Source organism: Branchiostoma belcheri, unplaced genomic scaffold (assembly GCF_001625305.1).
Source record: "Branchiostoma belcheri isolate BF01 breed outbred unplaced genomic scaffold, Haploidv18h27 scaffold2, whole genome shotgun sequence".
NCBI classification, from domain to species: Eukaryota; Metazoa; Chordata; class Leptocardii; order Amphioxiformes; family Branchiostomatidae; genus Branchiostoma; species Branchiostoma belcheri.
In genome coordinates, this window is record NW_017803490.1 from 8823488 (window position 1) to 8841788 (window position 18301).

At 41.5% G+C, this 18301-nt stretch overlaps 2 protein-coding genes across 2 annotated transcripts in view; one reads left to right on the top strand and one right to left on the bottom strand.

Moving 5' to 3' along the window:
• Positions 1-7796, top strand: part of LOC109468516 — a 24192-nt gene extending 16396 nt beyond the window's left edge. The window contains 10 exon segments of the mRNA XM_019766760.1: positions 818-1012; positions 2163-2252; positions 2828-2970; positions 3451-3547; positions 3956-4063; positions 4894-5107; positions 5622-5755; positions 6107-6246; positions 6637-6745; positions 7352-7796. Of these exon segments, the coding sequence (XP_019622319.1) occupies positions 818-1012; positions 2163-2252; positions 2828-2970; positions 3451-3547; positions 3956-4063; positions 4894-5107; positions 5622-5755; positions 6107-6246; positions 6637-6745; positions 7352-7579 (1458 nt within the window). The 3' untranslated portion in view covers positions 7580-7796.
• Positions 7797-10562: 2766 nt separating this feature from the next.
• On the bottom strand, positions 10563-15448 carry LOC109468890. Its single transcript, XM_019767267.1, has 4 exons — positions 15266-15448; positions 12980-13049; positions 11907-12035; positions 10563-11228 (listed from the first exon to the last, which is right to left on the bottom strand). Exons 1-4 carry the CDS (start codon positions 15371-15373, stop codon positions 11104-11106), a joined length of 432 nt encoding a protein of 143 aa, XP_019622826.1. The 5' UTR covers positions 15374-15448; the 3' UTR covers positions 10563-11103.
• Between the last annotated feature and the right edge of the window lie 2853 nt (positions 15449-18301).

Below are 18301 nucleotides of genomic sequence, written 5' to 3' on the forward strand. Positions count from 1 at the left end.
CCTCCCGACTTCTTTACAACATGACAAAAAATACAATACATAGTGGTGACGCACTCAAGCGAAATACTTATGTTCACGTCACCACTTGACATAAAATTTGACCGATATAATAAACCATTCCTCTCTGCAGCCTGACGACTTGTTCGAGGGCCTTACAGGCTTACTGCAGATGTGTATTGAACATAGCTTGCTAAAAGAGCCAGTTGTTTGAACATGATGAGCTTCGTTGTTGTAATTTATCAAAAATATTTGCTTCGTCTCAGCCTAACGACCTCAAGGTCTTTAGTAATTTACTATATTTTTTTATGTCGGTGAAGGTTAGACATTCAGGTAATAAGATAAAGATACTCAAGCAACTGGAACAGCAGTTCCAAAATCATAACCAGTTGCTTGAATAACTGTTTTTTTTTTTATATAGTTTTAAAATACTATCATGAAAGTTAATCTGTGTTGGTAGTTACATGTTTAAAGTTAAAACTTTTGGTCCAACACAAGCTTCACTGGGTCAGTCTACTGAGGAAGACCAGGGTGACTGGTCGAAAGCTCTAGGTGAGAGAATTTTTGTTGTTGGACCAAACGTTTTAACTTTAAACATAGCTTTAAAATGTTTGCCTTCTCTTTGTAGCCTGACGACATGTTCGAGGGCCTTACTGAAACGGAGGAGAGGAAAGTGAGCCCGGAGAACATTCCTCCCGACTTCTTTACAACATGCAAAAAATACAATACATAGTGGTGACGCACTCAAGCGAAATACTTATGTTCACGTCACCACTTGACATAAAATTTGACCGATATAATAAACCATTCCTCTCTGCAGCCTGACGACATGTTCGAGGGCCTTACGGAAACGGAGGAGAGGAAAGTGAGTCCGGAGAACATTCCTCCCGACTTCTCCGCCTTCTTCGCCACATACCTGAGCACGTACGGATGGCCGGACGACCCGGAGGTTCTGGGACCGGGAGCCAAGCCCATCGAGGAACTGATCGACCCAAAGTTCCTGCTGAAACCAGACGTGAGCAGCAATTTTATGTTTACTTTATTTATTTATTTATTTATTGATCTTAAAAGACAGTTGGGTGGTACCTTCAGTCTCTGAAAGACTGATTTCCAAGGTAGCCCAACAGTACATACACATTGGACAACATTAAGGAAAACATATTGTTTTTGCTATGTTTCCTCTTCTTCTTCTCCAAACACTAACCTCTGACCTGGCCAATGACATGATTTGTTGACGTCTGTCACCATGGTGACTGGTGTTGGGTTACATAATGTTGCAATGGTCTGCTCTGCTCCTGTCACCATATACTAGTGGTACATGTATGTGAATGTGTTTGAGTAAATAAAAATTAACAGGGCAGACCATGTCAGAAGGTAAACATTATGCATTTGCTTTGCAAATGTTACTTCTCTAGTTTTTGCTATGTTTCCTCTTCTTCTTCTCCAAACAGTGACCTCTGACCTGACTGAACCAGACTGTCTCTCACCATGGTAACTTCATGGTGTTAGGTTACATAATGTTGCAATTTTATAGTAGGAGGGATTTAGACTCCTATCACCATAAATGTGAATGAGTAAGAATTAACAGAGCAGATCATATGCGAAAGTAAACATTATTCATTTGCTTTGCAAATGTTGCTTTTCTAGAGCATATTTTTTCTGGAAGCTTCTCTTAACCTTCTCCCCACTGCATAAGCCAAAACCAGTAGAGAATTGGAACGGAACAACTACTTTAGTATGATGAAGATTAAATTTGACTATATTTGAAACCAGACGTGAGCAGAGACCATTTTGTTACCCTTCTCCCTGTTGTCTTTTCCCATAACCAATCGAAAACCGGCAGCCAAACGGCTACTTCAGTATTCTGAAGATTAGCCTTCTCCCTGTTTCCTAAACCATAACCAGTAGAGAATCGGAACCCAACAGCTACTTCAGTGTGGTAAAGGTTAAACATGACATTATTTGAAACCAGACATGAGCAGAAATCATGTTCTGGGAGATTATCTTCCCATTTTCCCTGCTGCCTAACCCCGTAACTACAATTTGTAGCAAAACGGCTAACTTCAGTATACTAAAGCTGCTCCCCGTCTCTGTAAGCAGTAGAGTATTGGAATCCAACAGCTAATTCAGTGTGGTAAACGATAACCTTGACTATTTTTCTCTAGGACCCCGACGGAGCTGAGTCAGTGGTATCAGAGGCGGAATCGGCAAAGTGCGGACCTGATCTTCTTGGTGGCCCTGGAGGAGTAGCAAGGGTAAACATTTTATTCATTTGTTTACGTGTGGGCTACCCAGAACCGCGCCTGAACTTGGTTCTGGATAATACACGATTCTGAATAAAGCAGTACACTGGGTATAGAGGCAATAGAGAGTATTAAGTAGCCTAAGTAACGGAAAGATTGTATAATTTTTTTTCTATTCCAACATCTTTATCAATAAGTTTTTCAACTTATTTTCATGCCGCCACCGACGCAGACAAACGCACGGATATACTCATTTTCACCTGAGTGAAGTGAGGAAAGTCGTGTAAAGTGCCTTTCCCAATGGCACAAGATCGGTGGCATGGCAGGATTCGAACCCGGGACCTCTTGTTTGCGAGCCGAACGCTCTGTCGTTTCGCTACATGACCCCAATAATTTTTGTTGTTGCTTGTTTCCCCCATACGGTGACAAGGCAGTATCCATTGGCCAGAGGAGTGTCCATTAGCCTAGCCAATGAATACTGCCTGGCCAATTTGAGGCCACCGAAAGATCTGCTTGGAAATAAGTAAGTACCCTGAGTCGCGAAAAGATTGTATGATAATCTTCTGTTGTTGATTGTTTCCCCATAGGTGTTCGTCCTGCCGGACTATGACTCTTACTTCCTCCGCGCGAAGACCAAGCCGCAGGGGAAATACGTGCAGTGTGATCTCGGGGAGGACACGGGCGGAGGGCAGCGGAAAATCGCAGTCGGGTTCATGATACCGTACAGAAGGTGGGTTTACTTTGCAGTTTTACATATATCCCTCGGATAGGGCGTTAAATGGAGGTCCCGTGTTTGGGAGAGCCACACTCCACGCACGTTAAAGAACCCACCGCACTTATCGAAAAGAGTAGGGGATCTTCCCGGTGTGAGTGGTTCAAACATTACAGTCTGGTCTCAGGTTTGACATCTTGAAAAGGTGATATTCACTAATCTCCAAGCAGATCTTTTGGTGGGGGTAAGACAGTATCAAATTGGCCAGTCTGTAGCCATTTCCCCACCCCTTTGATACTGTCTTACCCCCACCAAAAGATCTGCTTGGAGATTAATATTCACCTGTTATGTCAATCCTTCCACAAATGTGGTAAATCGTCATAAAGATGCATGGCAAGATAACGTATGTTATACACCCTTTTGAACTCGAAATTTAAGAAAATGAGAAAAATTTGATGAAATACTGATTTACAATTTTTGATTGTTTCTCCTGTCCAGGATCGTGCTCGCATGCGCACCAGCTGACGAACCTCGGAAGAAGGCGCAGGCGCAGTTGGTTCGTGTCCTTAAGACGTTCCATTCGATTTCGGTGAAGGTGAGTTACGTTTCCTTACTAACTTTTTAGACCGAAGCATGCCATTCCACGGTTGTAATCCTAGGGAGTTTTTATATTTCTTTCCTGAACAAGGTTCTGTTCCTAAGGCCTCACGTTGCCTTCCTAAGATGGTTTCCAGTAGCCTCCATAGCATGCCGAAAAACTGGGGGGTTTGGGGGGTCTTCAGGGTCTATGGGAGCTTTTATGTGCTATTTTCTTATTGCATATAGACAACACAGCCGGCCTGGTTGAATTACCCCCGTTTCGCGAAAACACGAGACTAGGCGCGAGACTTGCATCGGTCTGCTGGGCCCCACCCCGTCGCCTCCCTCCGGAGCAAGGGTAGGTAAGTCTTGGAGAGCTCCCAACCTTCGTTCCGGTTTAACTTGACTTTTCTGTCTCCCTCAGGTGATCAGAGCGGTCCTGTCCACGCGGACACGGGTTGTCTACAAACGGACCTACCGGAGAAGGAAGAACGGCGGGGAGGAAGCGGCGAAGCAGAAGACACAGGCAGAGGTGAGACAATCAGCAGAAGAAAATTTACTACATTGCAAAATGGAATTCAGTGTTTGCTGCCTACTTGCAGGATACTATGAGCTGTATCCAGAACCATGCACAGGCACTATCCAGAACCGTACCTGGTCATGGTTCTGGATAAGGCACGGATATGTGTGGACTATCTATAGCTAGGACCGTGCCTGAGCATGGTTCTGGATAGTCTCCCAACTCCAGATGTGCAAGAACGTAAATTTAACCGGTGACGTGCTTGGACATAGTTCTGGATTAAGCACTGTTCTGGATATGTTTGGACTATCCAGAACTCTATGTTGCTTCTAGCTAAATTCTCCATGTATCCAAGAACTGAGCATGGTTCTGGACAAAGCACTGTTCTAGATACAACAGTGACCACAAATTGGTTCTAGCTAAATTCTACATGTATATCCAAGAACGTAGATTTGCCCAAGCATGGACTATCCAGTGACGTACCTGAGTACTGTTCTAGCTCAATGTATACAAACTCCTGATGTATCCATGGCCATGAGCGTAGATTTGCCCAAGCATGGACTAGCCAGTGACATACCTGATCATAGAGGGCCTGCAAGGGGGGTGTCCCGACGACGCTCTACGCTGAATTCGGAAACCTCTCGATTACGCTTTACAATGAATTCTAAGTGGCTACAACGCATTATGTAGAATTAAAACGCCAAATACGCTCAACGCAAAAATATTAGACCGGTCCGTCTACGCTCTACGTAGAATTAAAAGGGCCAATTACGCCCTACGGAAAAGGACTTGCGGGCCCCCATCATAGTTCTGTAGAGTGACGACTCTTATTTTGGTTCCAGCTGAAGGAAGAGGAACTGATGCAGAAGTTCCAAGAGGCAAAAGCGAAAGTGAAGGACAGAGAGGCGGAGTCTTACGGTCAGGCGGAGGGAAAGTTGCTGCAGTCGAAAGATTCCATGAAGTCGGCGGCGATGGAAGCAAAGGAAGCTTTCCTGAAGTACGCCGCTTCCGCCGGGGCGAGCGGACAAGGCGGTGGGGAGGGTGGCGGTGACGGTGGTGAGTTATTTGTTCATTTCTTAATACAAAATGAACTAGAACTGGTTCTACTTCGCACTGCTTCTAGATGTCGCAGCTGCAGCACTTCACTCTGCAGCTAGATGTCGCTGCTGCAGTGTTAAGAATGCGATCCCATATGTGGCGTATTGTTACAGTACATAGTGTGAAACAACGATACGGGAATAAACAGTTATCAGCAATACTGACTGAGTAGAATCAGTCAGTGTTGCCCCGAAATGAACGTTGTTATAGCAGCCATTTAACTGTTGTGTCCGCCTGCTGAATGACAGTTAATGTTATAAGTTAATGTTATAACAGAATGTTAAGTTGTGATAGTAGTGGTTTTCTAGGATTTGTGACTTGTTTTGATGGTTATTTTTAATGTATAATGCTGATACGCCAAAGATTTGAATTCGCAATTCAGTACTGGTGCTGTAAAGGTTTTTAATATTGAACAAACCATTATCTTTCTCTCTCTTTACCAACCTAATGAAATCATTGACGACCTTTGCAGACGTGACGTGGTCGAAGTCGGAGGTTGTGGTGTCGAGACAGTCGTGCGCGGAGCTGGCCGGACTCCTGATGCAGTTCCAACAGTCTTACCAGGACGTCCTGGACGCAAGCATGATCCTGGGAAAACACACAAAGGTGCGTTTGTTTTGTTAAGAGTGAGAACTTTAGGTCCAACACAAAATGTTCTCTCACCTAGAGCTTTCAACCAGTCACTCTGGTCTTCTTCAGTAGACTGACCCAGTGAGGCTTGTCACGTGAATTCTTTGAAGTGTGACGTCAACACTGGGTCAGTCTACTAAGGAAGACCAGTGACTAGTCGAAAGCTCTAGGTCAGATAACTTCCTGTGTTGAACTTATTGGTCATGCAAATCATTCAAAATCAAACGTACTACTTTTGATACACGAATTGAATTGTTACGTCACATACTTCAGTGTAGAATGATTTAGACCGTGGATTCTCATTGGTCGATGTTTGTCACGTGACAGGTGGAGTGGCACCAGAAGTGCGTTGTCAAGACGACCAAGTTCTTCAGTTTCTCGGCGACGACAGTGATCAAAGGGGCCCGCCTCTTCACAAGTTCTTCCGACATTCACAACACCAAGACCAAGCTGGCCCTGGCAGCACAGTGAGTGGGGATTTTCTTTTGTTACCCTTCACTGAGAAAACACATTCGTTTTGCACTGTTTCTTCTTCCTCTAATGCAAAGAAATAAGGTCATTGATCTGGACCAGACGGCTGTCACCATGGTAACTGGTGCTGTAGAAGACACCCTGTGGTGTTGGGTTACACTGTGTAGCAAATGGCAGGACAGGAGGGTGGTCATTATATACATGTATATTTATATGAACATTGTACCATATACGGCATCTACATCAACTTATAGCAAGCGTGGACGCCCTAATAGTATATGGTGATAAAATATTAGAGAGGTGTGCCCTACATGTATAATAGTGTTGGAAAGAACAATATTTTGTCGTCCAATCGTAAACATTTTTCTCTCCTAAAAATTTTTCAGGGATCTGACGACATCGATAGATGAGATGATCAACGTCTGCCACGAAAAGTTCCCGGATGAGAACGCAGAGGCTGCCGGGAACGGGATTCAGCCTGACAAGCTTCTGGAGGTATGACGTCAGTTTGACTCAATTCAAGTTTGACCTCATTAAAACTGACAATCTAAAGATACCAAAATCCTACATACTTTAGCACGAAACCGTTTTACTTTGACGAAGGTTAGACATCCAGGTAGTGAGATACACAAGAAATTGTCGTCCCAGCAACCGGATAGATTAGTCAATCTATAGTTTTCTTAAACACTTGTTCAACCGCAGATACAGATACCGTAAAAGTCAATGACGAAAAGCAGTGAATGCTATTTGAAACGTCTGACAGCATTCAAAGTCTATTCAGTTGTTTAAGTAACAATTCCTTACTTTTTACGTTTTCACTTCCAGGCTCAACATTTAATGATCATGACTACTTAGTAAAACATTGAATTTTATTCCAACGCAAGGGTTACAGAGCGATCAAATTTTCGACGACCACTGTCGCCTTCATCGCTCTGTAACCCTTGTGTTGGAATAAAGTTCAATGTTTTACCATGATTACTACCAACATAGATGAACTTTCATGATAATCATGACTACTTGATATGGTCTACGAGCTTATTTGCCATAATTTTGTTTGCCATTTTTCTAGTAGAACTCATAAAAATTTTGCTCACATTGCAGCTGCTGAAGACAATTACCACCAACGCCCCGAATTCGGACCTCCCAGAGATCAAGGAGTTCAAAGAACTCGCCGCCATCATGGCTGAGTCACGTGGTGACACGCGCATGGGCAAAGCAGTGCAAGCACGGATGGAACTCCTGGCTACATACCTGCAGAACAATCCGGACTACTGCGGGTTCGACTTCGCCGAGTACAAGAAGCGCATTGTGGGCTTCACAGCGGCATAAGAAATATTTATTCTGACCTTCTGACAACACAGAATATCGGGTTCTAGAAAGTTATTCTACTTTGCAGAGAACAAGAAGTGTATCGTGGAATTTACAGCTGCATAAAAACGGAGTATGAATAGACAATACGCATAATGAATTTCCAGAAGCCATGAGCCTCAAAAAAGTTCTTCAACTGCACCGAGTGCGAGTAGTTTCTGAACTTTTTAGTAGCATAACGAAACAGTTCTGGGCTTCTAGACTTACTTGAAAGCATGTAGATGGATTTCCATAATCAAAGGGCACATAAAGCATATTCTTAACTTTTTTGGCAGCACAAAACCTGGTTCTGGGCTTCACAGACAATAAATACAGGCCAGGGGCTTCTAGAAAGTAATTCTACTTCATAGTGTACAGAAAGTAGATTCTGGGCCTTTGACAGTACGGGACGCTAAATTCTGGGCGTTTAGACTTAGTCCCAGGGCTACTAGCGAGTTACATTAACATATTCTTGACTTCTATAGAGTACGATAAACGCATCAAGGCGCTAAGGTTGTATATTAGATAGTTCAGCTCAGTAAATACTTAAGAAAGAAATGTAATATTAGAAAGTACGAAGAAACCATTGCCTTATAAAGAGTACAGCAATGGATTTGGGGCTATAGAATTACTGGTCACACAAGGTGTAACAACAAGAAATTGTGTATTTTGAAACAGATCTATAGATTCAATATCATGCATAACTATATTTATAACACAATGTATAATGCCAGAAAACAATAGCGCTTAGCACGCTTCTAAATGTATCAAACCTGCCGGTATTTATATCAAGAAATTAAAAAAAGTGAAGATAGTGTATGAGCTAAAATGCCAAATAACAGTTTTATAAGCACGTAAGGAGGTGTGATAGCCTGCAATGATTTGAACTGCTTTGCCAAATGGGTAACTAGAATGTCAACATTGTACTAGTTGACTAAGCTGTTGCAATAACTGAGTAATGTTGCTTTTGTATTTATGAATAAACATGTATGTCCATACACATTGTTTCTGGTACTTGTATTTATCACATAATGAAATATATATAAGAATGGTTTATTTGAAATTTCCACCACACATGTCACACTTGCAGTCCTAAGACTGAATTATGGTGACAGTACATAGTATATTACATACATTATCATAGACTTATAACAATTATTACTAAAGGTTAAAAATTAAACATTACAACTACAACTACACTATGTACAGTCGAAGTGTACAATGTATATTAAAATTATATATTAAGCTTCTTGTACTAAAATATTACTATAACTGACTGAAACACATATAAAACCTTGCAATTTGCCAATATAACCCCATACAAGGTGGAAATAGCTCGACCAGCGGACTGTAGGAAGATATTTGGGTCATCAGGTCATGGCAGGGTGACCTGTGTGACCTGGGTAACCCATAGGTCAAATAGCTCTCCTGATTGCACACCACCCCAAAATCCTGAAAATGATGAAAATACCGCAAGAAATGTCCGTATGCACAGTTCTTTTTCTGTTAGAATGTTGATATGGCCTCCATGGGGTGTAGCCAAGTGCCGTAAAAATATTAAAGTGTAGAGCTAGTATTTATTCTGCAATCTCCCACCACTTAGAAACTGATTCTCCGAGCATCACTGTTACAGTAGCTAGTAGTAAATTATTGAGTCAAACTCCCGAAACTAAGCTATAAGCTACGCGATACAACGTAAAAACGTTATTGGCTGAGTCATGAAACATCTGAAACCTCGTAATTTGCCTGAGTGTACTTCCTTACAAGGTAGATATATCTACAGTAGCTCGACCAGCGGACATGTAAAAAGATATTTGGGTCAAGGCAGAGTGACCACTTCCCAAACCTCCCTTGCCAACCTGTAAATTCTGTTGTATCATGTAGACCTAATAGAAGTCCACTTTACCTTCAAAAGTTTGGGGCCTGAGTGTCTAAACTTAGACTAAAGACTGTCATGTCGGCGATCCAAACCAGATAAGCTGTTATACGTGACACTACAGCCTACAGGATTATCAGGATAGAGCTGAGGTCACGGTAGGATGACCTTTGTGACCCAGAGGTCACCCATAGAAGTTCAAAGAACGTTTTTCGAATATGTTGAATTTCTGAAGTGTCCTTGGCTTTTTGGAGCAAGTTTCTTTACGTTTCTTAAACAATACGTTGAATTGCTTTTGGGTGAGTTTAGAGATAGATTTCAACCTGAAATGTTGTGTTATTTCCTGTAATCGAAAGATTTTACTGTAATTTGCGGAGGCCCCCCTCCCCACCTGAATCCATGCATATACTGATATACTAGTATGTCCTGGAAGGACGCCCTGACCCCCAGTGGAATGGCATGTGCGGAGTACTGGAGGGGAAGAGTGTAGCAGTGAATGGTGACCCGAGAAGAAGAAGAAGTATGTCCTGATGTAGATGGCCTCTTAATTCATCAATTTTCTACCGTAGTATCCACCTCTAGTATCATGGTGCATGTTCAGATTCTTTTAGTTAATGGAAAAGATCTGTTTTTCTTCAATATAATTTGGTTATAACGCAGTGACTCAGTCGTGCAAGCTTAAAACATAGGATGCAATCAGATGAGAAGTTTATTGATATTACCTCATTGGAACCATCTAGATAGACATTAACACAGGTGCCGGTATAATGCACATATATGATGATGTTTGTCCATCATTACCATAATATCACCCCCCGTGCTGTGTAACATTTTTTTCTGTTAAAACTTTTGATCCAACACAAAAAAAGTTATCTTACCTAGAGTCTACCAGATACCTTTGATTTAGTGTTGATGTCACTTCAAAGAAGCCACGTGACAAGCCTCACTGGGTCAGTCTACTGAGGAAGACCAGAGGGACTCGTCGAAAGCTCTAGGTGAGAGAACTTTTTGTGTTGGATCAAAAGTTTTTACTTTAAACATGTAACTACCAACACAGATAAACTTCCATGATAGTAACATTTTTTTTCAGTTTCACCACCTGTTCTTTGAGTTCCCTGGTAACATCACAGTATATAATGTTACACCTTTTTGCTATCAATCATGAATATATGGATATAATATCACCCTTCTTGTGTATACTTTTACAGGTTGTATTGCCCCAAAATGCTATAAATGGTGTGATAGCAGCCAGTGGTGCATTTTCTTAAAACCAACGGTTTATATTCCAAATGTGTGAGATGTGTGTGTATAATATAGTTCAGCTAAGAAATAATCTGAGTTTATAGAAAAAATTATCTAAAATCAATCATTGCACTGCAAATATTATTAACACAGAAAATGAATCATTTTGCTTGAGAAGTGACCATAGATGTGAAAATTCCACAAACATGGATTAAAAAAAAGATATCCAAGCATCCAAATGCAGGTATGAAATTTGATATCCCAGTCGAAAGCTGATTGGTTGATCCGTTCTCTAGCGAACGATCTGATTGGTTGATTCGTACTCTAGCGAACGATCTGATTGGTTGATCCGTACTCTAGTGAACGATCTGATTGGTTGATCCGTTTTCTAGCGAACGATCTGATTGGCCTGTTCCTGGGAGAACAGTTGTTCTCGTTCCTTGATGATTTTGGCGAGAGCGCCCGGGACGTCAGCTTTGTTGCGGATTTGAGGGATGTTTGCTCCACCACGACCTAAGAGAAAAACACAGAAAGTTTTGTCAATTTGTTTGTTTTTATTAATTTAACCAGGGGGATACATATCGCTTTTCAATGAGCCCTGGGCCTGGGGAAGACCCCAAACAAAAACATCAAACTCAACTAATACAAATAACAACAAAAGTAACTTATAAAGTTACAAAAGTTACTAAATAATACAAAAGCAAGGTAACTTAAGTAGCATACATTGCGCATGAAATCATAATACCAAAATAAGTGAAACAAAAGTGAAGCCTGACCATCAATGACCACCATCATTGTCAATGCTTCGTAATGACAGTTACAGTTTGATTTTCTTCAGACCTTAGGATTCTATCAGGTATCAACTAAATTAAACAGATAAGGCATTGTCCGAGAAATAGGAGAACCCTGTCCGCAACACTGAAAGAAAGACAGAGAGAGAGAGAGAGAAGATAGAGAGAGAGAGAGATAGAGAGAAAGGAAGGAAGAGAGACAAAGTTTGGTTTCTTCCTCAGTCTGTTTTGTTGTGGTTCAAGACTTACTGAATTAGAAGCAAAGACACCAAAAGTAGGACGCCCTTCTCGAAAAATATGTATGAAACCAAGGAGGTTCCACAACCTATAACCTACAACCTCCTAGATATAACTTCTGCAAAAGATGCACTTTGTCGATGCTCAACGTTAACTAACTAACCAGTTAGGTCTTTTTCCAGTGACTTGAGTTCCTTCATTCCTTCCTGCAGGTCCAAATCGTCCGGGTCTGCAAGCAGTGCGCGCTGCACTTCCAGCTCCGTCATGTACAGCTGACCTAGGGAAGATCGGCCTGGGGAGTTGGTAGAAAGGAAATATGAGAAATTATATAAATCAATCAATAGTTTGGTCTCTCAGTCACTGGCGAAAGCTAGTGGATACTAGCTGAAACGTCTGACCGTTTCCAAAATCATATCCAGTTGCTTGAGTAACTGCTTTTTGGAATATGAAAGGTTGTTGCCATGTCGGTGGGGTGGTTGAGGAGCGGCCTTAGGACAAGGGTAGAAAGGAAATATGAGATGCTGTCGCCATGTTGGAGGGTTGGGTAGATCCAACATGGCGGCCAGTAACTATACAGCAAGGCGCGCTGAACCTCCAGTTACCGCAATGTATAGCTGTTATAGAAAGAAAACGGTCGGGGGGGGGGGTATCTGTAGAAGGGAAGCATGATTAATTGTCGCTATGCATATACTAGTAATAATATTTTGGTGTGGTGGCTTGATCCAAGATGGCGCCTGCGACCTCTAGCTATTGCTTCAGTGTTGGGTCAGGCTTAAACAATCAATGTACGTCAGTATGCTGTTGTGGGTTAGTGGTGCGAGACCTGCGTCGCTGGTGCGAGACCCATTCCTCATGCTCAACTGCGTCACGGCCGCTACTGTTACACGTCAGAGAAACTGGCAACACGGAATGTTGCCATTAAATCTGTAATAGAACAGCAGTCAAAACAACAAAAACAGCGATGAACTTTCATGCTAAAAACAAATCTTGTACTAACATGCTTTTTTTATGTCATAATTAGTTAAAACCAGCCATGGTTGTTAGAAGCTATTTCCTGAATTCCAACACGATATATAATCTTTGATTTCAGTCATCGAAGTAGAGTCATTGTAGACCGAATGTACAGATTATACATGTTTTTATATATATCAGAATAGACAGAGCAGAGCTGAGATATATACATGTATATAATTCTTCTGTCCGGTTTTAACATTGTTCTTGCAGTGCGATACTTACTGACGTGTTCCTCGCCCAGACCTCGCTTGGAGTTCATCGTCTTTAAGTTCTTCACCACACTGTCGACTTGCTGTAGGAAATTAATCAATAAATTATTCAATAAATCAATCGATACTATCATCGATAAGCTTGATAATTATTTAGGGAACACCCCTTGTCGTATTGCTTAATTGTTACGCTTTCTTTGGGTTATCTTGACTTTTTTTAGGAAAAATATCTTACATGTACATACCGTTATGTTTTGAATACGTCATGCAGTAAACCTAAACTATTTTAGAAAGGTCTAGTTCGTCTTAAACTACCCGCTCATGAGCTAATGAAATACTGTGATTCACTAGTTAACCCTTCACATACAGCAATGCTGTAGAAATTAATACACAGAGCTGTTTAAGACCTTACGAAAACCGCTGTTAGTACTTTTGTTGTGTCAATAACGTTTACTGTAATGTCCGTGTCTCCATTTTTTGGACTTAAACCAGAACTCGATGGGTTCTAAGAATTCGGGAAGTGGTTTGCGGAATCCGTGAGGCCAGGCGAACTGTGTACAAGTCACGGGCCCGCACCTACATGTGACGTCATCGCAAACCACACGACCGTCTGTTTGCACAACATGATCAAACAATGTCAACACAGAACCCGCGGGTTTACTTTGCAGTTTGATCTTCGAACATGTTGATCATTTCAAGGAATGATAGAGCTTGAGCGGAAGGGTTGGTCAGGGTTATTGTATGTATTTTCAAGTACATGTATCAAGTATATTCCTTTCTATTTTGACCGTTGCATGAGTTATGTAGTGGATGTAAGGTTATTTTATGGTATTTTGGAACTTGGTCAGATTCATAGGTAAATCGGTCGGTGTTACTGTATTTTGCTGGTGAATCGTGGCCTTTCTGCATTGCCAATAAATTCTCTCTCTCTCTCTCTCTCTTGCTCCCTCTTTCACTGTCTCTCCCTCACTCTCTCCCACCCTCTCTCTCTTACTCTCCCCCCCCCCTCTCTCTTTCTCTCTCTCCCTCTCTCTAATGTATACTTTTTTTTTAGAGTTAGGCTGCTTAGGCAACCCTCCTACAACCCCCGAACAATTATTCTGCTCAGACATTACTGTTCGTCCTAATCAGGTTTATACACATTACACACTTTAGTTTGTTTAGACTTGTGAAATCACGCATAACGCATAGAATTTACCGACTGCTGGCTTTGATATTTGTTTAAAGTGTTCCCGGTAGACTAAAGTGACACTTGCCTTATTTGTCAGGCTTGTAGAGCGCAATAAACGATTCAGTAGGGGTCGAACTATCGAGAAAAGGGGCGTGATATTTGCCAACGTTGGCTGCTCTTGTCACAGAAATAGTCACGATTTGTAGTCTGTAGTGTGTAAGTATGGGGGTGGGCCTCGAGTAGTTTTCTTTTTTTGCATATATTATGCTTTGATAAAGCACAGAAACCCCTTTTAACCATGTAATTCCATTTCAGCAATTAAATAGAGCAAATTGTTGTCATTAGTATGATTACAAGCACGCCAACTTCTAATCAGTACGATTTCTTGCTCTCTTATGCTTAATCTATTTAAAAGCTTAAACCCTTTTGCTTTACTACGAAATTCTACTAACATACAGAACTACAGTGACCACATATTTAGGACCGATTCTAAGCAAAAAAAAAAGACTGGATATCAAACGTTTCTTATTTAGCGGAGTTGATTTTCTTTGGTTTATTATAGTCAAACCCACATACCAACCGACCGAACCCCGGTACGCCTCAAATCGCCCTCTCACAAACGCAGACAAAACCTGATTTTCCTGTTTTGTAACTTCCGCGCCAAGACGGTACATCCCAGCTGGAACGAAGATAAACATATGGGACACAGAAAGACTTTCTAATATTTCATCTCCTTCCTAAGGTTTAAAACTTACTACTAGTACGGGGTTGTGCATTCACTATAAACTGTAGATCGGTATTGACACGCCAGTTTCGCATGAGCGCTCCTGTCTCGGTGGCTGGTCTTGTCTTATTGAAAGGTGGCTCGAGGATTGGCATATCTACCAACGTTATACCGACGCTTTCTCAGTTTTTATGCTTCAAAATACACTAAGAAAGACTTAACTAAAACAAGAAGCCTTTTTCTGTACCCAAACAAAGTAAATCTTAATATTCATAGCAATTCTTTAACAATCCTTGACAAGGTGTGTCAGGGAAAGTATGTTGTTATGGTGCAGGCAAAGACTACTGTCTACCGCTAAAACTTAAAGGTTTGGCAGCGTTTAAACATTCTGTATCGCCACCTACCGAAAGTAGTTGTTCTTTAGACTTCTTCTGTGCGGCGACACTGCCGTTGATACAGCAGCAGAGGAGCACAGCCAACAGACAGAGGACGCCTGCGGATCGGGGCGACATGTTGGTTGGGGGTCCGATTCACCGGTTATGGCGTCTGCACAGGTGTGTGCTCACGGTACACATTCCGGGGCACCCGGGGAGGTCACTTCTGGTGTAGACAATGCGGGGCTCCAAGCAGAAGTTGGGGGGGGGCATCGTTACCTACTGATTTTTCCAGTTTCTGAAGTTATCATATCCAGAGCAGTGCCTATCTAGATGTATGTCTGAACAGGTTATATCGTATCCAAAAAGATGCATATCTAATTTTATGCCTGACTGGGTTAGGATTAGGCATGGTTCTGGATAGTCTATGGGTATCGAAAAACGTACGTAGATTTGCCCTAATGTTCAAGCAGATCCAAGGGTGGCAAAAGGCAATATCAAATTGGCCAGGCAGTATCCATTCATTCGCCGGGGAGGGTCCATACGCCACCCAAGGCCAATTTGATACTGTCTTTCACCACCCTAGAATCTGCTTGAAGATTAGATTTGCCACACAGGAACGATTCTATGTACGTGCGGACTATGCAGGACCGTGTATGAGCACGTATATCTAGACGGGAACTAGACATACTGCAATGTTGGCTGTCCCGACTATACCTGACTTAAGGTGACCTCCCCGGGAATAACGTACCCATGCGATTTCCCCAAACACGGGCAGGACCGCGACGTCACACTTGATCGCCCCTTCTATTGGCTATTGACTCCGTATCCAGGCAACCCTTTTAGAGATAATGTCGTCCTAGTTTATCAATGGTATGGAACAGTGACTTCGGCGTTTGCGTTTCAAGATCGCAGGGCTCTTTTAAGTAGAGGAAAGGCGAGGGCTTTTCTTGTTACTCTGTGACGAGATTGTATGGGCTTCCAAGACGTACAGTATACAACAGATTTTAAAGTAAGGGTCTAAAGTTAAATTTGACTCAGTTTTCCTGCATTCTAGCAAAGCACTAAGGAAAATAGTAGTTTTACAAGGAATTTGAGAACAATGCCTTCAGTTATCAGATTAAGCTCATAAAATTCCATGCCACGACAAATGATTTTCATCTTAATCTTGATAGCCCGAAGGGACTGCCTTATTGCGTCATTTGTTGTAAGGGAAATACGAACGATATGAACTTCCAAACATTCTCGCCAGGAGGAGGACCCTCTACTCCCGCAAAAACTTGAGCCAGAACACGTCAAATGAAACTTTGAAAAATATGGCCTGCCTGTGTTACTAAAGTACAGTGTCTTGAAATTTGTTACATTACTACAATATTAATATTTTTGGTCATAGACAGGGTATATTAGTGTTTAAGTCAGTGAATGGTTATTAAAAAAAGACACAGACAACAGATATGTGATCCCATGACTCCGCTTTATTCCGTATGTACGGAACTCCGGATGTTTCCTCGTCTCATCACAAGACACGGTACATTTTGCCAATCTATCTTACAACACAGTGATCAAGAGACAGCAGTTCGCTTGTCAAGACAATTACCAAATTTTATATTATAACAAGTATGTGCTTAGCGTTGGTTTATACGAATGTGTTTTCAGTGTAGATGTTATGTATGCATAAGGCTTGCTTAAGGCGGTCCTTCGGTTTCGAAGATGGCAAGTTATGTATAGAAAACGTTTACAGACAATTCATCAGATCCCCATTAAAAACAACGCAAGTAAAAGGAACAAATGCAAATCCAAGTACAACACATGGCGTAGAAGCAATGTACTTTAAGGGTTATTCCTACACTTCTAATAATGATATGAATTGATAAGTGAACTTTGTCACCGTGATTGAACTCTGTGTTCCGCATATTGAGTCATTGTCACATTACCCATTTTTTTCTCAGCGCTATAGCAGCAAGTAAGCAACTACAGAGAGCGAAAAAGTATATACTGTGATAGGAGCAGATTCTAAAACATAATAAGAAAAAAGGAAAAGGGATTTTGTATATGAGCTTAAAAGAGAGATGACTATCTTATCGTTTATATAGTAATGAGTAGTAGTGATAGTAATCACTAACTAGTACTAAAACACTTCAGTGGTCCGAATGTAGCAAAATTAGATTTTGTATATAGCTTAGAAGAGAGAACAATTCATAATGCTTTAGTAATGAAAGTCACCAACTATAAAACGTAGGAGTTAAAGACAAGCTAAAGCTTAGGGTTAATTTAGTTGTCGCAATATGTACAGCAGTGCGCGATTAGAACATTGAGACCTCCGTAAATAATTCTAGCTTTGCTACCTAATCCAAGCCCTTGAACATTTAAACAGCCGGCCAAGGGTGAACTTTTAGCTTCTAATTTCAGTACCAGGCGTCAACAGCGAGTCTATAACATTACCAATATGATGATCAAATTTTCTAGGATGCGCTTAGATGGACATTCCAGCTTTTTTGCTATGCTGATAAGTTCATTACTTAGTATACTGCCTCTTAGTTTAGATGAAGAGCATAATTATACTATTTGTTATTGTTATAAAGTTCTCCATTAAAGTTTAGATGAAGAGCCTATACTATTGTTGCTATGGTCATAAAGTTCACCACTTTGTAAGTTTAGATAGTGAGCACTTACTGATGTTGGTATGATGCTTCGGATGATAACTTTTAACTAAAGAGGGTTTACTATTTCAAAGCCTGTCAAGTTTAGGGGCAAGAATTAGGCAGTATTTCTGTTCTGATACAAAGAGAACGGCTTACGCCTGAGTGTCATTCGTGAAGCTCAGCCACCAGAACAATGGCAACGAAGAGGAACACCATGATCTTGGCAAATCCAACAGACTGTCCTGCCGCTGCACTCGGTGGGACTGCCACTTCCACTGCGAAGCAAGACATTATGGTTCTAATTTGTTGAAGAATATTTTGACTTGATAACAAAAGCTTCGCCTGTGTTGCAACATACTTTAGTAGGTCTACATTCTCTTCCTAATCGAGACGCATTGAAGGCCAATACTCTATCTTACCACCA

What these genes read in the sequence shown, in the direction of transcription:
- LOC109468890 (XM_019767267.1), bottom strand. Translation starts at nt 15,373, where the DNA reads ATGTCGCCCCGATCCGCAGGCGTCCTCTGTCTGTTGGCTGTGCTCCTC. An exon ending in CTAAAGAACAACTACTTTCG is followed by an intron (nt 13,050 to 15,265) that starts GTAGGTGGCGAT and finishes AATTTCCTACAG; the next exon opens with CAAGTCGACAGTGTGGTGAA. An exon ending in ACTGGAAAAAGACCTAACTG is followed by an intron (nt 11,229 to 11,906) that starts GTTAGTTAGTTA and finishes TTTTTCTCTTAG; the next exon opens with GTCGTGGTGGAGCAAACATC.